Source organism: Electrona antarctica (genome assembly GCF_951216825.1).
Source record: "Electrona antarctica genome assembly, chromosome: 4".
NCBI classification, from domain to species: domain Eukaryota; kingdom Metazoa; phylum Chordata; class Actinopteri; order Myctophiformes; family Myctophidae; genus Electrona; species Electrona antarctica.
Genome location: NC_136809.1, coordinates 18,339,284 through 18,360,261, shown reverse-complemented (window position 1 = coordinate 18,360,261; position 20,978 = coordinate 18,339,284). Strand labels below are relative to the sequence as shown.

The following is a 20,978-nucleotide window of genomic DNA, read 5'->3' as shown; positions in this document are numbered from 1 at the left end:
AAGCCTTTCACGAAAATGTATGGGAACTGTACTGCCTCTGAAATAACAACACATCTACCACATGTAGATGTGTTGTATACTGTATATGCATGTATACTATGTATATCAGTATTATATTTAGCATTAGTGTATCATAACAGTCAGCTACTCATATCAAACGTCTACATAAAGGAGACAAATGTGTGAATGATTATCCACTGCCTTTGCCTGGTAATTATCTAGCAATATTCTAGATTGCTTAATCCCGATTCAATTGTAGGTTGGCTAAATTAAGTGTGTATGCTAAACTAGTATGCATATGCATACAAGTTACAATAGACGAACAACGGCATTTATCTTTAGATTCAGCCTACCTGAGACATGCTTAAGCCTAGTCGTTTTATTCTGTTGACATGCTAGTGATTTGATTACTGCATTACTGACCTCATGGTTAGCTGTGCTAAATGTTTAAAGTAGTAGCGTTTGACGTGGCACCCGCGGTCCCGCCCATACTAGAATGCATTAGTGCCACTCTCACTCCAAACTCATAATTGGTTAGCAAATCAGCAGAAAACACTTAAAATGCAGCTAGGTTAAGCATATAACTGCAGCGATTGTTACGTTTAGAAGGAGCAGAGCGATGGTTATTGTTAGGTGTGTGTCTTCGTTAAGGTTAGATAATGGGAGCGATTGCTAAGGTTAAAGGAGTAGCAGAGGGATGGTTAAGGTTATTGTTAGGGGGAGGGATGATTAAGGTTATTGTTAGGGGGAGGGATGGTTAAGGTTATTGTTAGGGGGAGGGATGATTAAGGTTATTGTTAGGGGGAGGGATGGTTAAGGTTATTGTTAGGGGGAGGGATGGTTAAGGTTATTGTTAGGGGGAGGGATGGTTAAGGTTATTGTTAGGGGGAGGGATGATTAAGGTTATTGTTAGGGGGAGGGATGGTTAAGGTTATTGTTAGGGGGAGGGATGGTTAAGGTTATTGTTAGGGGGAGGGATGGTTAGGTATAGGGCAGGGATGTTCATGTAAGGGGTGGGAGGTTAATGTTAGGCATAAGGGACAGATGTAAAGGTCAAGATTACAGGTGGGGGAACTTTGAATCATGGTATCCGCGTCAACATGCGCCATTGTCCCATCACCATCACGTCACCATCACGTCACAACGGATGGTAAAATCCCAACTCGTCACTGGTTTGCTGTCACGGGTATGTGAGAATGTGCTGTTATAGTAGCTCATCAGTAGGTGATTTAATGGTAGTTAAATATTATTAAAGAACATTAATTTAGTTCCTATCCTGTTTGGAAGGCCAGTACTAAGAAAACGAAAGAAAAAAAAATCTGTTTCTGTTAATAACAGAACCGTTTTCAAGCCCTTCTCAGAAGCTCCTTATTGCATTCCTGATTTGTTGTTGTTGCTGCTGTACTGGCGGTGGTTGTTGGTATTGTTCTTGCTATTGTTGCTGATGTTGTTCTCAATGATCATGGACGTTGTTACCGTGGTTGCATTAGATATTAGCATCGACAGAATATGCCATTGTCATTGGATGGTATATACAGGAAGGGTCTGAATTCTGATAAGCCATCGCCATGGCAATGCTATTTATCCAAAATATCTTTTAGAAAAACAACCATGTTGTTTGTTTGCTTTGATTATAAAACTCTGTCCTCTGTGCTTGATTGTTTATTTTTATGTTTTGTTTTTCTTCCTTTTTTTTCCATCGCTGTGGAAATGAACGGGCCTTCTTGTCGGTTGGCTAATTCACTTCCTGGGTGGGCGTGTCATGGCAGAAGCCTCACCACTGGATTGGTGGGAAAAGAAGTGATGTCATATATCCAATCCAGATGTCAGTGGTGGAGTCGAGAGTTTTCATACATCTGTGGTTGGTTGAAGTGGTGTGGTGGGAGTCGACTACAAAGGAAATGGTCAGTGATTGGCTAAGAGGAAGTGAACATTGAGTATTTCCATTGGCTGCTTGATGTGTCAGGGTTGATGTTTTGTGACGTGAATGTTGATTGGACTGTAAGGCACTAGGTAAGGGCGTGGTCAGGACAGGTCAGTCATGCTGAGACTCATGGGTAATCCTGGGCGAAGGTATGCCACCGGAACGCGACCATTCTCGCTGGTCGATCCTGTGATTGACAGACGAGCCTTAGAGCGCATCGCATCTGTGAATGTCATCTGCATAGAGAGAGAAACAATATGTCATTAATCTTATAAGAAACCTAAATGTAATCTGCATAGAGAAAATAAGACATGTAATTAACCTCATGATAATAATTGTGGAAAAAAAACATGTTAACATTATTAGAATAAAGTAAACATGATTGCCATCTGCATAGAGAGAGAAACATTAACAACACATTAACCTTATTATAAAACCTGCAAAGGTTGTTATTCATTTAGGTTGATTCAATGACACATCATGAGTTAATCCCTATTGATACTCATCACACGGCGGTGTTGTATGCCTAAAATAGCTCGTCTACAATCTCAGCACGTCACAGATGTGCCACATTGTGAGCTTTTACTTTGGCTATTTTAAGGGTTGTGAATAAATAAATTAGGCTTTAAAGTAATTTATCATTTAAACACTTGAACCCCATAATCCATATTCCGGGGGGAACATTAGCCACAAATAGCCAGAATGTGATGCATTGTAAGCAACGAGATTTGGTGTACTCAGGTCCAGTCTAGAGGGTTTAACAACATTTTACAGTGTGTGGCTTCAACTTGGCTGTCATACATAATGCATTTGTATTGTAAATAACAGTCCACCTCCATGTTTCAACTCATGGAAACTAAAGTTATTGGTTATAATAATGCTATGACAGCATGTATCATAACATTTTCTGTGAATAAACGGTAGCATCACCTGCATCCCCACCAGGCGCCCCACAAGAGCTGAGCTGAGCTTAAATTATGATAGATTGTGATATGATATGATATGATCAAATGAGGCATCATTTCAGGGGTGGATCTGCACAGGTGATTGAAAGCTTTCCCCACTGTATGAGAACATTGAGAACCATGGAAACTAGGGATTCCACTGTTTGTGCAGTGCTGTGCATTCTGGCCGCCGCACGGCAGCCACACTGGCCCTATTTCAGATTTTCACCATTGTTCAAAAGTAACAGAAATAGCCAATCTGCAATCTCACAATCAGCTTTGAAAATGTGCAAAATAAATAAACTATAGTATAAATTTTTACATTTCTAATGAAATGACCAAAATAGTGATTGACATCGTACAGACGACAGTTAGTTGGAGTAACGTCATTGGCTATCCTACATAATGACAGCATCATCACGCAACATCACAATGTCCTCATTACAAACCATGTCCTATGAAATTAATGGTTAACTAAAGAAAATGCCATTTAGAAAATCTTAACAACAATTCCAGCTGCCTGTAATTAATTTTTGAAACTGTGTTGTCAACACTTCTGAAGAGACCGGCTGCTGTGTAGCGCGGAGGATTACCAGAACAAGCCTGGACTGTGTTGGGAAATCAATTCACTCGACAGACAATGGATCAAGTTTCCTCCAGTGTCAACTGGAAGAGGAGAATGTCACAATGAGGTTCCCCCTTTATGTCAAGGCCACGCAGCTGTGCTCATAGGAGATGCCATCTACATCTGGGGAGGGTATCCTAACTAACTGCAAAAGGATCTATGCATTTGATGTTGTCGACACCCACGGATGGTTCAAACCCAAGACCTCTGGGACTGTTCCAGACGAAAAGAGCTACCAACTCAGCTTGTGTCTTGGGGGAGGTCATGCTTATCCATGGCCATGACCACCTTGCTGAGCACACCTGCACAGCTTCGTCCAGAAACTAAAGACGCAGAAATCATTCAGCCTTTGCCTAAAATGGAGAGCTATATCTTGTGGCTGGAACTGGAACCAGAACTTCAATGATCTGTGGAAATCCGACCCAGTCGACCATCTCCTGGAAGAAGGTTGAGCCCAAGGGGGAAATCCTGTGTTCATACAGGTTTATGTGCTGTTGCATGGTGGGAGACCATATCATCCTCTTTAAAGGTGATGTGTATATCTTAGACCTCAGTCCTAGTCTGAACTAAGACCTTATGCAAACTAGCAGTTATTCAGTACGGTCTGGAGCAGTGGGAACTCCCACACAACATCAGGTGGGAACTTGCAGCCATGACTACCAACCACAACAGAAACATAGCAATCCACTAAAACAAACAAAAATTATGACCCACAGGCAAAGATTGAATCACAGATTACAGATTATTTGTTCCATTAGCCATTCATAATAATGCTTGTTTGGAACCTGCACCAAATTAGCTAATTTGATTGTTTGTGATCAACAAGAGGCAATTGTAGCTGTTGTAGCTGGACGCACGCACGCACGCACGCACGCACGCACGCACGCACGCACGCACACACAAAATCTGGCAACACTGTGACGCAGCCTTACACAGGACATAAAGAAAAGAACACAGCATACACATGGCGGTGGTGGCTTATGGTGGCTATACACACCTGAAGAAATGAGCATGGTTTTGAATGTCATCTTGAGGAAAATAAACTTCCTACGTATATGAAAGAGGGAGTGCACCGAGACTTCTATTCAGCAGAGAGAGTAGCTCAGATCTATGCTACTGTACATGCTGAATGGAACGGTACAGAAGAGTATTGCTGCCATGCCCCCCCCAAAAAACAACAAAGCCATATCACATTTTAACATTGAATGTTATAATTGTTATACAAAAATAGATTTTCATAATATATTTTACATTGTTACAGAACATTTAATGTTTTAACCTAATATGATTTACTTCTGTATTATTTATTTATTTTCCTGGCATTGCAGCAATATGCTTCGGTAAGAAATGTCACTCTACAGTTTTAATTATTAAGATGCAACTTGTTGTGACCACCAGTCACCACACAGTATCACCAAAGAGCACCAAAAATAGACCGTCGGGACTGGACAGCGTTTATGACGACATAAATCAACTGTCATTAGAAAACCTTTAAAGATAAAAGATTATCATTAGTGACATTAAAAGAAAGTGGTTTAGCCTGTACGTATGTACAGCACAAGCCATGTAGCAATGCATGTTTGCATGGGCACAGCATGATGAGAAAACATGACAAAGAACACGCACATCCCCAGACCTACAGTACAAGGCTGGATGCTGGATCTAAAGTTAACCTTGTAGGCCTTGACCTAGCCTAGTGGTCCAGGCCCTTAGGCTACTATGTAGCCTCGTGTCACAGGTTCCAGTCCTGATCCCGACTGCCTTTTCTGCGTTTCACTCCCTATCTCTCTCTCCCCCCATGTCCTACTCAGCCTATTGTCTAATCTGTAATAAAGGCATATAAAAGCCCAGAAAAATAAATATTTCAAAAGTTCACCATATAGTGAAAATAAATGAACCACTTAAACCCCAGCCTCCGTATTGTGGGGAGAGCTTTTGCAAAAAATAGCAGATCGAACAAGTGGCTAAATATCTTCTTATTGTCTTTTTCTTTTCTTTTTTTTACACATTTTTACAGCGATTTCTTTATTATTATTTACTGTAGTCCTATTAGACCCCAGGAAATTACATCTGGCCACAAAAGATCACGGGATCTATTGAATGTGAAGGGGGAGGTGACAAACTGACATATTGAGCCTACGACACACAGTATGGCATCCCCCTAGTAGTCAGTTGTTCGTTCAGACACACGGAAAACAACTACTGTGGCCAGATGTAATTTCCTGGGGTCTAGTAGGACTACAGTAAATAATAATAAAGAAATCACTGTAGAATTTTGTAAAGAAAAAACATATTTAGCTTGTTCGAATGCCCCCACCCCCTTGCCAAAAATAGCTAAAATCGTTAAAACGAAAGAAAGAAGCAAATTAAACAAAATGTACGCTCATCTTTTACTTTCTCTAATAATAACCTAAAACATGAACCTTGGTTGAAAAAACAACAACATTTACAGTAAGTAACATTTCGAGCCACCAGGCTCGTCCTCAGACCAGGTCAGAGGACTTAAAATAATTCTACCGATGCCTGCCACTGTTTGAGATGTTTGATTTCTACTGTAGGCTGACTTCTACTTTGTTGCTCGCTGGTTTTGCGCACAACAAATAGTCGATCTTTAAGCTCACAACACAAAGCCACAATTTGTTAATGTTTGGGGAACAGATTCCGGTTCCACAATGTTGGATCCTGTTCCTCTGATTCCTCCAGCCCCAATAGGTCCTAGGAACAGAACCGTAAATCATCACTTCCTCTGTCAGCATGCAACGTTGATGGTACTCTCGAAACGTCATATATAGTGCCGTGTGGGCATATCCGGTACCATGCTGTCACCCTTTTGATGGTGTGAGAGTGAGAATGCTTTTTTTAAACAGCATTCGTGATGCTATTAACCTGCTGAAGTCAGGTGGTGGGCGGGGATGGCATATGGAAGCTGTTCTGCAATTGGCTCATGGGAATGCTGATCACTACAATCACTACAGCTGTGAAATGATTGGCTCTTGATGTCTGTCTATTGAGAGGATGATTGGCTAGGGATAGAGAGAGAGAGGGGGGAGGGGTAAGGGAATAGCCTGGTCCCCAGAGAGGTTACAAGGATAGTTCACCCTCGGAAATTATTTAATGGATAATCTTTTTTGCCAATAGTGAATCAGTGAAAAAACTCGATAGAAAAATATATTTTATATATTACACCTTTCCCACCCGGAAGAAGGGGTGAAAGGGGAGTATGCGCTGGGTGAACAACTCCATGCAAGTGGATGGGAGGGGATTTCCAGTGCCCTCTCTATTATTTTTAACTCTATGCGACCACCCTGGGGAGACTGAGGAGACAGAGAGGAGGGCGGAGGAGGCAAAAAGTGGAGAGCAGGACACAGGAAGTGACAGGGGAGGAAGGAGGAGGGACTAAAAGAGATAGAGGAGGGGCAAGGAGAGGTGGTTAGCCATGGGATGGGTGAGGAGAGGTGAGCAGGGAGGGGGGGGGGGGGGGGGATGAGACAGATAGCGTCACAGCCATCCATACAGAGACACTGGCCAAGTTGCATGACCAAAGTGTGTGTGTGTGTGTGTGTGTGTGTGTGTGTGTGTGCGTGCGTGCGTGCGTGCGTGCGTGCGTGCGTGCGTGCGTGCGTGCGTGCGTGCGTGCGTGCGTGCGTGCGTGCGTGCGTGAATGATGTAATATGGTATCATTTAGGAGTATTTCACACCTCACTGCGCAAAGGCTTGAATAATATGATTTGTGGTTTTGTCGCATTTCTTTACGCTGAATGAGCAATCCCAAAAACTTAAGAAGACTTGATTATTTGAAGTTAAGAGGTCGGCCAATAATAACAAGCTATGTGATAAACTCCAACGCAGAGTATAATCAAAGTACACCTCATTACTTCAAAAAACAGCTTTTCCTCTGAAAACTTTTTTTCCCATTCACCTCGGGTGCAAACTGGCATGTCACGCATGAGCGAGCAAGGCTCCTGGGCGTACCCGTTCAACAGGAGCCCAGCATACACACAGGTGTGCATCGAGGCGTGCGGGTCATTCGTGCATGAGACAATTTAGCCTGGAAGTGAATTATAAACAAAACAAATGAAAGCATAAAACATTTCATCTTAAAGCGATGTTTTAGAAGTAGGTAAGTCAAGTGTGACTTACACTTACACTAAAAGTATTGTTTTGAAGTTCATAAACATGTTCTTATTGTGTTTCTTTTGCCGTTGTTAATCTTGGCCGCCTATTTATTCAAATTGATTTGTTTGGGGATTTTTTCATTGGCCCAAATGCAATGCGACAGATACAAAACATTATCCAAGAATTCAAGGCTTCACGGGGTAAGGAAGTACTCCCATGATATAAAATAACAAACTTGTTCATGTGTTTATTATAATTTATACAGTTAATCTCCATCTGCAAAGTAACTGAAGGTATATCAAATGAATGCAGTGGGGTAAAAAGGGCATGTACTGTATAAGTTAGAAGAAAATGCCACCCGGTAAGGTATTTAATTTCTTTCCCACCAACGTAGAGCTATTCAAAACATTAAAGGAGTAGTTTAAAAAAAACGTATTTTCCATCAATTACACAACTCATGAAGCCTTGAATTCCTTTTTGTTTGTTTTCGTTGCAGTAATAAGTCAATAATTTGATGACCTATACCGGAAACTCAAGGCTTCATGGGGTGTGTAAGTGATCGAAAATAAGTCATTTCTTGGGTTGAACTACTCCTTTCAACAGACTGTGTATGCATGGACCACTATATCAGTGTTTTAGCAGAACCGTTAAAGGACAGGTCTCCGTATGTATGGCTGGGAGGTGGAGCGGCGTTGCTTTAGCCAGTGAATCATCTCTCTGTCACTCCTACCGCTGTTAGATCTTGACGCTCTCGATGCCGTAAACGTTGTAGCCCTCTTTATAGGTGGCGTAGTTTGGCTGGTGGCCGGGAGACTGCAGGTTGTAGTTGGGGGGGTGTTGCGGGGAGGAGAGTGTGTGTGTGTAGTTCCCTGTGTGCTGGGGGGAGGACAGGGTGTTCGCTGCCACCTTCACAACGGAAATATACATCATTACACATTGATAGTAGCGGACATAATCACACACTGCAATGCTCACTGTTCATTTAATTTAAAGGAGCCGTTCCGTTAAATTACTTAATTCTTTCAATCAATTACACGCCCCATAGATTTTTTTCCCCCCCTTTTTGTGAACTATTCCTTTAGGGGGAGGGGAGGGTACGGTATAATGCATTATAATAACATTTATAATGCATTATAATGCACCTATAGCACTTCATAGCAATCGTTATACATGTTTATAATTATGCATAACAACTTAACAAGGTTTATGAAGTATTATATGTGCTATTATAAGTGCCATTATAATGCCTTATAGACCCAACCTTTAAGTAAAGTGTCAATGTGGTGGTTATAATCTTCTGCTGAGCTTATCATTCATTATGAGCACTGTTAAGGAAATCTGCAGGAACTGTACAGATCATTCAGATTTCCTTAACACCAACACTTACAATATTTCATAGTATTGTAAGTTGTGCATAAACATAAACATTTATATAATGAGAGATATGAAGCCTTTAGTTTAAAGTGCATGCATGCATTATAAATGTGGGCCAATGCATTATGGTCCCGACCTTTAAGTAAAGTGTTTTTGTGTTTTTTGTTTGTTACAAGGTATAGATAGCTCTATATTGTGCACCAATCATTGCTATAGTGTTTGTTCTGTAACAGGGGTCTCCCCATCAATAGAATGGAAATGAACAGTGATGATGTGCCATACACTGACACCACGCTAGACAGGAACGCCCAAAAACGTCACATCCGGTTTTAGCCTGGGGTAAGAATTTTCTATGGCTGCCAATGCAACTTGGTCCAATCCTTAATCACATACGGACAAACATCTATGCCGATGCTATCTAACTTGCGGAGGTAGCGTGCCTTGTCCACAGGCAACAGATCTTTTTCAACGTATGGCATTGCAAATACGTTTGATAATCGCTACTCTGCTCAATATTGTTTTTAAAATGCCGCAAATTGCATTGCAGTAAACAAGAGCAAATCACAACTTCCCCCGTTTGTGGGCGTAGTCGCCGTTTGAGGCGCTGATTACACGCCGTGGTGTCAGTGTATTGTGTATAATTAATTAGTGTAGATTTGCATACTGTGTGTGATGATTTACACTGCAACCTCCTAAGTTTTTAATTTAACTGGAGTGTAATAATCCACTCATAGTTAAATTAAACTTTACAACATGATATCCTCATTCCTCAAATAATGAAGGCATATTCATTACGAATCAGAAATACAACACATGGGCACATGTCAAAGATATATTGCCTGTAATCAATCAAATGCAAGGATATGTGGAAATTAATCAAATACTAGCACACTCAATTAATATGTAATCACAAATGTGAATCCATGAAAATATAACACAGGAATGGCTCACAACCCTCAAACTAATTATGTTTGAGTGATTTGTAGGCAGGCTTGTACTTTTTACCTTTTTGGATAAATTATTACGTTTACAGCATCAGCTTATGATTGGTAACCATTTCAGTAGCATGCAGCACTCTTTTCTTTAGCTTTCTTTTATATTAATATTTTTAGAATACAGTTCTAAAATGATGTGTTAGTGACCTAGGGGGGTGGCTTTTGCATCAGGACTTTGGCGCTCTATTTAAACTGTCAAATTGTGGACTACTTTCCTGATTGCAATGTTGACTTGCATTTGCTTGGCGAAAGCCTGACACCACTGACATAGAAATGAATGGGTTTAGACAGTGGAGAAAACCAGCAGTAACAAACATACCTCTACACTGCCTTGAAAACCAATCTTTATACCAACCCATATGAAGGATCACCTTAAAAGTGCTTGCATCACTTCTGCAATGCAGTTATTTTTTTAATTCTCCAAATTGTTTCCGCCCATTCATCAAATGTATCAGTAGGCGGAGACGTCCGATCGTCTGGCTACGATTGACTACCGATGCCCTACAATGATTTGAATTGTGGCCGTCAATCCACTAAGCCTGATGCATACTTCATTGTGCTGAAAATAGCAGACCTATACGCTCACAGCACGTTGCATCCTCAGTGCTTGTGAGCTTGTAGATTAGTTATTTTCAGTGTGCGATACCGTAGTACAACAGAGCATGAATTAGGCTTTATCCTTCCAAATCCTTTAAAGTGCCAGTTCATAACTTTTCTTTTGCTGGATCACCTTACCTACAGTATGTGGACTGCTTTCCTGGTCTCACGTTCACAAGAGATAATTTTTGCACAATTGCTTATGCCTTATGCTCTATTTTTAGCAGTACATTATTATTATCTATTATTATTATTATTCTTATTCTTATGTAGGCCTACATACCTGAGCAAATGATGCAGCTTGTTCGGGCTTGTCAAAAATAAATAAAAACAATAATAATAAATACATACTGTACATGAATACATTCACATAGTTCTTTAAAGCACTGGTTCTCAAACGTTTTCATATCAAGGACCCCCACATTAATATATGTTTCGCTGTGGACCCCCATCCAAAAAGCTGTGATGCCACGGACCTCCATGTGCAACAAAGCGCCACATCGAGACAAGCTGTGTGCTAGTAGTTCAGCTTTAAAGAGGTTGAAACCAATTTTTATGCAATATCCCTGGACGACTCCCCCACCCTCAAAAATCCCATGGGAAACCCCTGGGGAAACCCCTTGGGGTACCCGGACCCCACTTTGAGAACACCTGCTTTAACACCCTACTCCTACTGTATATCAATTTGGGGGTTCTTGATAAAGTTTGAAACTTTGAGAACCACTGATTTAGAGGTTTAAATACAGTGCATACGTTTTCTTTTATCAGGACCAGGACCTGAGAAACACATTTTGTTCTGCACAAACGACGATAAAACGACGATGAAACGACACTTAAAACTCCCATGAAACCATGACGCCTACCTTCATTTTCTTGGCCTCGGCACGGCTCTTGTAGCAGAACTCCACCAGGGCCACCATCATGGCAAGACCCAGCCCTCCGACCAGGATATAGAACACCCCAGCCACGTTACTGAGGGACAGGGCGCTGGTCTTCTCCTGGGTGGGGTGTGTTTGTGTTTGTGCACGCACGCACACACATACACACACAAGTCCACGCACGCACGCACGCACACACACACACACGCACGCACACACACACACACACACACCCAGCCATCCAGAAAGAGGTGTGTCAGAAAGGTGATGAGGGAGTTAAGAGCTCATTGGTTGCAACAGTGGGTATCTTTGCCTAAAGCTACACACACGATATACGGGTATTTTATGTTTATAGTGGCATAACCTCTATCTCATGTACGTAAGTAGCAGCTTTCCCACTGTGTGCACAAGTGTATGTGAGGACAACACAGACACACACCTAAACACAAAGCCTAGTGGCACACAGAACACACACAGCCAGCTAAAATGTGTATAGATAGATTTGATTTAAATTTCTATTTAAGAACAATTTAACTAGAATACATTATATACATAAATAAATTATGAAATTGTAGTATTGTAATCCAATTCAAGTGATTATAACTTTTTTTGTTTTGTTGTATTAGGGTGATTTAGCCATTCACCTCCAAAATCTTCGGCCAAAACGAATGCCTCAAAAACTACTCTAGCACAGGGGCCTCAACTCCTATAAATCTGGCGATCAATTTGTTTTGCAGTTCTTAGATGGGGTATAGAGTGGTATAAGCCAGGGAACGGTCTATGTTTGTATGCGTTTACCGAGTACAGTAGGCCTGCATGGTGACATAACGTTAAATAGTGCCTTTATCCAAGGTGCCTTACATTCACACATTACGCACCGACAGCAAGACACCAACCAACTCATCCGGAGCAATTTGGGGTTCAGCACTCAAGGACAGCAACTCTGGAGGAGGCTCCCGGTTCCTAAGCGGCCGCTTTACCTCCTGAGCCACTGCCGCCGCACGTTATATTAATACGTGTCAGTTGAGCTCATCTTGGTGCCGTGTCATTGTTCCGACAGCACATTATTCCGTGGTTGCGTTGGTCCGACTCGCCCTATTACAAACTGGTCACCGTTAGCATGCGGATGTTTGTTAATGAATCACTTTTAATTTAAACTGCTGTTACTCTACTGTCTGGTAACGACTCACAATGAGAGAGAATGCATCGTTACAAACAGTCAAGATTAATGTTAGGGTGAACCAGGTCCAACATACAAAAAAAAATATAAACAAACTCTTGATTATCACACTAAAAAGTGCAGCACAGGTCCCCGCAAGATCAAGTAGGTTATTGTGGCCTGCTGATGGCGCTACAATAGGCCAATGTGAAGAGGCCTAAGAATTTCTTCTTAGGCCTTTCATGGCAATCAGACATGATTTATGATTTGAGGCATTTTGTTCCAAAAATGTGTTTTGCAAAAATCAACCTGGTGGTGGCTCTATACACTCCAAAGTTAGAAGGGAGGCATTTCTTCCTTATTCTAGTGCGAATGTGAAGATTATTGCTCTATTATTGTTCTGCGTTCTACGTACCAATCCTGCAAACTTTGGAAGCCAATTTTAGCCAGGCAGTCAGGATGGAATATGGAAATTCGGACAGATCCGTGTTGATCACATGAGTAAAGAGATACTGATAGATAGATTTGGGGGGAAAATCTGTAGTATACGGGAAAAAGTTTTTCTTGTGGCGCTATAACAGGCCAATCTAGAGAAAAAAAATTGTTGTAGAGGTTCTGCTCTGGCATCCAGGGAGTACGTGTACATGCGCGCAGTTTCGTGGCAACCGGGCGGAGACACCTAACATTCACTAAGCCTAGTTATTTAATGGCACCCTGGCCATTGAAGGGCGAAATCACCCCTTTTGCAACCAGATCTTATTTTAATGATGTTTAGGACACAAGAAACACTTTCCTGGGGTTTTTGTGTATTTCAAAGTGCCGGTGATGTCATAGACACTGGTCTCACTTCCTTCCTGGACTGCTTGTTGTCTCAGTAAGATAGCCCAACCCCCCTCCTCAAGAGCACTGCAGCAAAGCATTATGGTAATTGTAGGATTTCAGCAATCCAGTCAAACCCTGGCCATAGGGTTATCTACTACAAATACTATTAACATTGAGTGACTGCAGTTTCTTCCAGCGGTGAAATGTCCCTTTAATCCATGCTATATGATACGCTACATTAATTTGCATTGGATTACAGAATGGAGAAAAACAATAGCAGATTATCTAGACTGACTAGGTTTATGCCAAAGGTAAACAAAGCATTGGGAAGCACACTGTTTCCCAAACAGTGGGTTGGGACCCATGTTTGGCCACTGTGTAGCACATCACAATGTCGCAATTAACCCATCGCTGATGGCTGTCAATCGCCGCCGCCGATGGACGATGACATTGTCATCGGTACAACCATAGAAATGGCTGTCAAGAAGAGGTTGATGCCCCAGGGTCAGGAGGTTGATGCCCCAGGGTCAGCAGTGACAGGAGCTTGATTATCCAGGGTTAGCAGTGGCAGGAGGTTGATTCTCCAGGGTTAGCAGTGGCAGGGAGCACAGCATACCTGGGGAAGTGGCAATGTGCTAGGATAGAAGATATCGCAAATGCTGATGCATGTGTTGTTTGTACCTTCAAGACAATGGTCCCCGAGCACCCTTATGTGTGTCTCGAAGAATCTGAAACAAATTACCTCTAGCCTTGTGGCATAGACTAACTGCAATGACTTGTGTAATTAAAGACTAATCACACTATGTGCACAATGGCAGATGTAAAATCCTTCTAGTCCTAAAATAGGCCTACATATTTCACTTCATCCATCAGACTGGGTGAAGCCTAGCCGGTTGAGGGTCTAAAGGCCTCGACAGAGTTCGTTTTAGCTTGCGTTGGGGTGAGAGAAAACACACACAATGCACGCAAGGTTATTAATCCATACAGAGTCCCATGCGTGAGTTGTGTCGCTATTGTTGACTTGCGTGGGTCTATAATATGCAATCAACTAGATGGCAGCTGTGACACTATGAAGCTGTCCCAGAATGGGATTAGCTATAGTTATCAGGCTGTCAACAAAACCACTTCCTGGGATTTCAAGATCATGCAAATATACACAACTGAAGAGGCGGAGAAAACTAAAGGAACCATAAAGATGACCATCTGCAACGGAAAACACGGTTTGTAGGTCGCGTCTGTAAACGGCCAAATTGTCAACAAATGGAAGCTTAATTCCAAAGGCCGATAGGGTTGCGGCAAGACCCACTCGTGCTGCAGAGCGGGTCTTGTCGCAACCCTATACACAACTACTGTATCAGAGCTTGTAATGTACACACTCTGTTCTCCATGGTAATTCCGCAGAGTTCTCGTCGGAACACCGCGACCGCGGATTCCGTTCGGGGCATGATCACTGACGAGTTTGCAAAACTGTGCTTCGAACGATGATGTCATGTTTCTATGTGATCCATCCATGCCGTCCCGTGTTTACATTTACAACTCAAGGAGCCGGCGGAAGTGCTTTCCTCTTTCAGAAAGAGGGGGTCTAGGAGCAGAGGAGGAAAAGCATTGCTCTCTGCTGCCAAAGGTCGCCAGGGGTACTTTTCTCTGCTTGCGTTGCGTTAATGCGTTGGATTGGGGGTCGTTCCCAGATTGACGGACGACGTAAGGGACAAACTCACCCTCCGTTGCTTAGCGCTTTCTGCATCGATTACGTTCAACTCTGTAAAGTACTTAAAATGGAAGTACTTGAATTTGAGGTTTTATAGAACTGTTTACATTCCCTGTGCATTACCAGTGTAGTGGTTGGATGGGGGGAAACAAAGAAAGACAAAAATAAATAAATAAATAAAATAATGTACTTCCGCGGGAAGTACATATGACAGACATTCCCGCCCTTTAGACACTATGTATTAGGTAGTAATCAGGTTTTTCTCCTCAGAGATGAGAAAAGACTGGGAACAAGGCTACAAACTACAGTAACAATGATTGTGAGACAGACAGACAGACAGACAGACAGACAGACAGACAGACAGACAGACAGACAGACAGACCGACAGACAGACAAACAGTGTTTCAGGCGTTGTTTTTAAATTACATTTGCTGGTTGAATTCCCACCTTATCTACATGAACATGGACAGGGTTTGGTAGTGGTGTGCTAACTGCTAACTGTGTGCTGTGGTGGTAGTGATGTGCTAACGGTGTGCTGTGTTGGTAGTGGTGTGCTAACTGCTAACTGTGTGCTGTGGTGGTAGTGGTGTGCTAACTATGTATTGTGTTGGTAGTGGTGTGCTAACTGCTAACTGTGTATTATGTTGGTAGTGGTGTGCTAACTATGTATTGTGTTGGTAGTGGTGTGCTAACTGCTAATTGTGTGCTGTGGTGGTAGACGGGTGTGCTAACTGTGTATTGTGTTGGTAGTGGTGTGCTAACTGCTAACTGTGTGCATGTGTGCACTCAGATAGACAGACATGCAGGCAGTGACTTGGTTTTGCAGTTTTGCTGGACAGTCCTTCAAACTCTTCTTGTTCTAACCGTGGTGCTTCATACACCATCATATGACGGGCTCGCTCGTACCAAGGTTATTATAGTTAACTGAAACTAATGAAACTAGAATTAGAAATGTGAGTTATCTGAAATAAAAACAAAAAGGAGGAAATACTGAAACCATATACTCAGAACTAAAACTAACTAAAAGTCATAGAGAAAATGTCTTTAGTCTTCATCAATATTTACATAAGGTTAGTAATTTTACATACTGCTGTCAAAAATGTCATAGAGTGTTGCTGCGTTAATTTGCACCTTGTATATCGGTTATGTTTTGAAAGTTTGTCTATATTCACGTTCCCAAAATAGGGATGATTTCTTTTTTAATTACATAGTACTTTTTATCCCATATTCCAATACAAAAATAAAACTAACACTAAAACAAAAGGCCAAATGAATGAATGAATAGTGAATACTCAACTTAAACTAAGAAGACATTGCTAATTAAAACTAAACAAATTGAAAACATGAAGTCAAAACAAAGTAAAAAAAAGAAAGAAAATAAATAAATATATAAAGAAAAGTTTAAAACTAAAGTAACCTTGGCGGTATGTATGATGGTGTATGAATCATGCGTCAACTGTGTGTTGGACATAGAGACAGACAGTGTGTTTGTACCTCCACACACATATAGAACTAACCTTACTGGTAGAGTCCTTGACACCTCCACACTCTCCTTTATCGTACCACCACTTGTTTTTCATCTTGTCTAGGGTTCCTTGCTCATTCAGTTTCAATACGGCAAGGTTTACTGGCACTCTTCAATGGAATAACATAAATAACATCATTACCAATGTTATCTTATGTTATTAGTAGGGGCAGCGACTCTCAAAACTCTGGTCTGGGAACTAGCGCAGGGCCCGGGGAAAGGCCGGCTAAAGCGATGAGAACAGAATGAATTTGGTCAAGTTGTTTGCAAATTGTTTGCAAGACCATTCCTACATTTTGACAACTTTTGAACCGCTTGTCATAGAGACTTGTGGGTTGCTTCGCTGGACTTGCGTATGAGTCTGTGTGCTTCATATATGAACATGAGTAAACGTTAACTGTAGGCTATTTATGTTGTGCTACTGTCGCAATGTTCATACAGTATACACATAAGATATAAGGCAAATATTGCAGAATGGGGGCTGTGATGTTTGGCCTATCAAGGACAGAAGGGCCCCATTGCTTAAGCCCTGAGACAGAGAGAGTGAGAGACGCCGCAGTGAAAAGCCTCTTTCTGCTTTTTAGTTTTTTGTGTCAGACTTGGCAGCCCTTTGGCCCAGAGCCATGGATACAGAGAGTTTGGTACAATGCTGTGCAAACTCTTTGAATCGATGACTCTCATTTGGACAAGATAGGGGGAAGGGGGTTTGGGGGTAGGGAAGATTGGGGTGGGGAGATGGGGGGGTGCGATAAGCGCTGCTGCTGCCATCTGGTCTGAGGTCACCTGAACCTGACCTCTCTTTGACCTCTGTCCCTGCCTTAACGACCTTGACCTCAACCAGGTGGGCTGCAGCGCATCGCAGGAGGACAGCAGCACAGATCGCAGTACCAACTAATGATGGATTATTAACGGTTTATAACTGTATAACTGTCAGTTATACAGTTATTAACTGGCTATTAAAGCACAATGACACTTTGGTAGAGGTTTGGGTTGTATACATAACTTGTCATTATGTAGCTAGACCAAGTGGTGAGAGATATCTTGCTCAGATGTTCCATTGATTAGAAATTGATAATTCAAAAATAGTCACCTCATTTACTTACATTGCATGCTGAAACAGCACATGCTGAAACAGCACCAAATAAATCTTGTTTATGTGCCAAGAGAGACTGAGAACTGTTTCACTGTACAAAGTCAATGAGAATAAGAATGCATTTCTAATCAACAGGGACAATGGAGCAAGATTTGGACTAGTTCATGACAAGGTACATGACCCAGACTTCCACCAATCATTGCACGTAAATAAAGATCATATAAACACAAATAGTTATGAAAACACATTTGTTTATATGTCAGCTGTTCAGTGAGTATGTGTGTGTATGCCTATGTGTGATTGCATGCATATGTGTGCATGTGTGTGTGTGTGTGTGTGTGTGTGTGTGTGGGTGTGTGTGTGCGTGCGTGCGTGCACGTTTTTGAAAGGCACTGCGACTGTGCTGCTTCCTCTGGTTTCCCTTTTACCAAAAGTCACCTATGACACCTAACTGCACATGTGCGTTTGTCTCAGCGTAGTGTGTTTGTGTGTGTGTTTGTGTGTGTGTGTGTGCATGTGTGTGCGTGCGTGTGTGTGTATTAACCTTGCTCTCCCCTCCTCCGCTGCCGCACTCTCCCTTGTCATACCACCACTTGTTTTTCAGTTTGTCGAGGAGGCCCTGTTCGTTCAACTTTAACACCGCCAGGTTCACCGCGTTTCTACATAAACACAGTGGCTGTTAGCGCTGCTGTTAGCTTGTTAGCGTTAGCCCATACCGGTTTTCCCCCTTTGTGGTACAAAAAAGGCAATCTGCTGGATAGTTTGTAGGCAGTGCGGCGTGTGTTGGCACGCTGTTTCTCAATGTGGGGTCCGCGGACTGCCACAGGGTCCAAGTGGATAATAATAAAATACACTCAGAGAGTGTACAAATGGAATACACGCCGAGAATGCACGCTGAGCGAGCACAGATCCATTGGGTTCCATTTGTACACTCTCTGAGTTAAATTAACACTGAATATTTTAGTGTAGGCCACAGACCCCCATTTTATATGATTTTTTTAATCTCTGGGACCACTGCAAAATCCTTAATGTTTATTTAAAGAGTCTGTAATTCTGAGAGTGTACAAATGCTGGTGGTTCCATTTGCACACTCTCAGAGTTGCAGGCCCGTAATGTTCCATTTGGACAGCTGGTGGTCCCCGGGCCCCATTTTGAGAACCATTGTGCTAGCATAAGCTCTTATCAATGGGCAAAATAAACACAGGAGTGACACAGCTGATAAGACTCTTAGCAGAAAGCATAATAGTGTTAGCTTGTTAGCATTAGCTCAAGCACAGTGTAGGCCTACTGCTGCTGTGGACCATAATAGCAATTGCAAGTGCTTAGCTAAGGGTCGTCATGTGTGTTTTAGAGGCACACATTTCAGCACAGCGGCTATTAACAGTTAGCATAATAGCTTTAGCTCTGGCAACCAAGGCCTGGTTCAGTGGCTTTTGTCTGCTACCACAATTAAATAGACACAGTGGCCATTAGCTTGTTAGCATATACACTCCGATGTCCCCCTCACAGCCAATATGGGTGGCACCGAGTTGTTTGGCATGTTAGCATATAGGCTAGTTCACATGCTAGATGGCTTTCAATGGCTAGCTTGTTAGGATTAGTTTGAAGGTGGTGCCCATATGGCCCATGTCAGCATGAAGGATGGTTAATATTAGCATGCTAGCATTAGCTCTACAACTAACACTAATACTGCCACTGCCCTGGTTGTTAATATTAGAATGTTATCAATAGCTGCAGAAGCAAACAACCAATAGCAAGAATGCGTTACACATATGTATAATTAGCACTACAGTGGGTTGCCATTCTTTTTTTTCTTTATCTTATACTGACAATCAATGAATTTAGTAGCAGTTAGTATAGCGAGTGCAGGAACCCCACCTGGGTCAGAGGATATTATTTTGATAATTAATTTACTGATTAATTCGTCCCCTCAAATGATTAGTAATTTTCCTTTAATTAGTATAACGTGTGCCTCAAATTTGTAGATTTAGCTCGTAGTGGAGATAAATATTCTGTGACTACTTAAGTATTTTGATTATCACAATAATCGCAATCGCAATTATTTTGCTACAATAATTGTGACGTGTAATTTTCACATCATCCCATCCCTAGCTACCAGAAACCATGGTGTTTAAAAGTCTCAGTGGATTATTATTATTATTATTATTATTATTATTATTGTTTTGACATATTCGACATAGCAGCCATGTGGAGAATCGTCACTGTCAGGTGGAAACCTCATATGTACAAAACTGTTGCTTTTCAGGATTCAAATTCAAGTAGCAAAAGTAGTTAAAAACACATTGTTTCGCGCTTGTGGATCTGCTACTTTTGATGCTTTTGTGTGAAGCTCTATATGATCAAGTAGGGCGTTAATGTACGTACAAATATGGAGATAAGAGGTTTCTGTCCGACAGCTTATAGATTATTGTTAATTTGAGGGCACCGATTTTGAACTAATCGAAGGTCATGAATTAGTCTTTTGAGGGAACAATTCATAATGCGAGCGAGAAATTAATAATAATTGAAGGCAACATTATCAACACATCCTCCTCTGACCCCTGGGGGGCGCTGTACAGTAAGTAGTTGAGCACTATCCATCCACTGCTAATATAGTGTGAGATTAATGTCACTATAATGTTGCCACTGACATTAAACTGTCCCTTTCAGGCATTCACATTAGGGACTTAAATTATGCCACCAAGATTAAAACTGAAATTTTTTCCTGAGGACCTGAAAAAAGTGGCATTACTTTAACTTTAACATTAATTTCTGAAGCAGCAGCTCTGCAGGGTCTTTGGGTATCAGCCATAAGCGTATACTGCAACTGCTGTAAGGACACTGCGCTGCCTTTAGAATCAATCATACTGTCAGATTATACCAGGCTGTATTGGCCATTAGCCATCATGCTTTTTTCGGCTCGCAGCCAAATGCAGGCCTGAAGCCGATACTGCCGGCATACACGTTAGTTTGTTAAAAGTTTCACACTAACTTTTCCCCTAACAAGAGTCTAGGGAGGTATTGCACCCCCAACCCCCCTCCCCTCGACATTAGCGCATGCCATTGTTCTTTGGGCAGAAATGCAGCAAAAATAGCAGGTCTACAACCTCACAGTAGAACCGTCTATTTTTCTGGCGAAGCTATTTGGTCTGGAGGGAACTACTAGGGGATCTACTCTGGAGCCCTGGGGGACCCCGGTCAACTTGAGGAAGTTGATG

General features: G+C 41.9%; 1 protein-coding gene across 3 annotated transcripts in view; it reads right to left on the bottom strand.

Annotated features, from left to right (window-relative positions):
- Positions 1–2,025: 2,025 nt before the first annotated feature.
- LOC306921680 (glutamate receptor 2-like) overlaps positions 2,026–20,978 on the bottom strand; it is a gene marked incomplete at its 3' end in the record, with an annotated part of 52,911 nt that continues 33,958 nt past the window's right edge. Inside the window, exons 16-18 of one of the 3 annotated variants that reach the window (XM_079498926.1) lie at positions 18,305–18,419; positions 11,439–11,573; positions 2,026–2,160 (exon numbers count right to left, since the gene is read on the bottom strand). In XM_079498926.1, coding sequence (XP_079355052.1) covers positions 2,026–2,160; positions 11,439–11,573; positions 18,305–18,419 — 385 coding nt within the window. Of the gene's footprint in view, positions 2,161–8,344; positions 8,516–11,438; positions 11,574–16,659; positions 16,778–18,304; positions 18,420–20,978 lie in introns of those variants that run through there. The other 2 variants (XM_079498925.1, XM_079498924.1) reach the window with 2 other exon arrangements.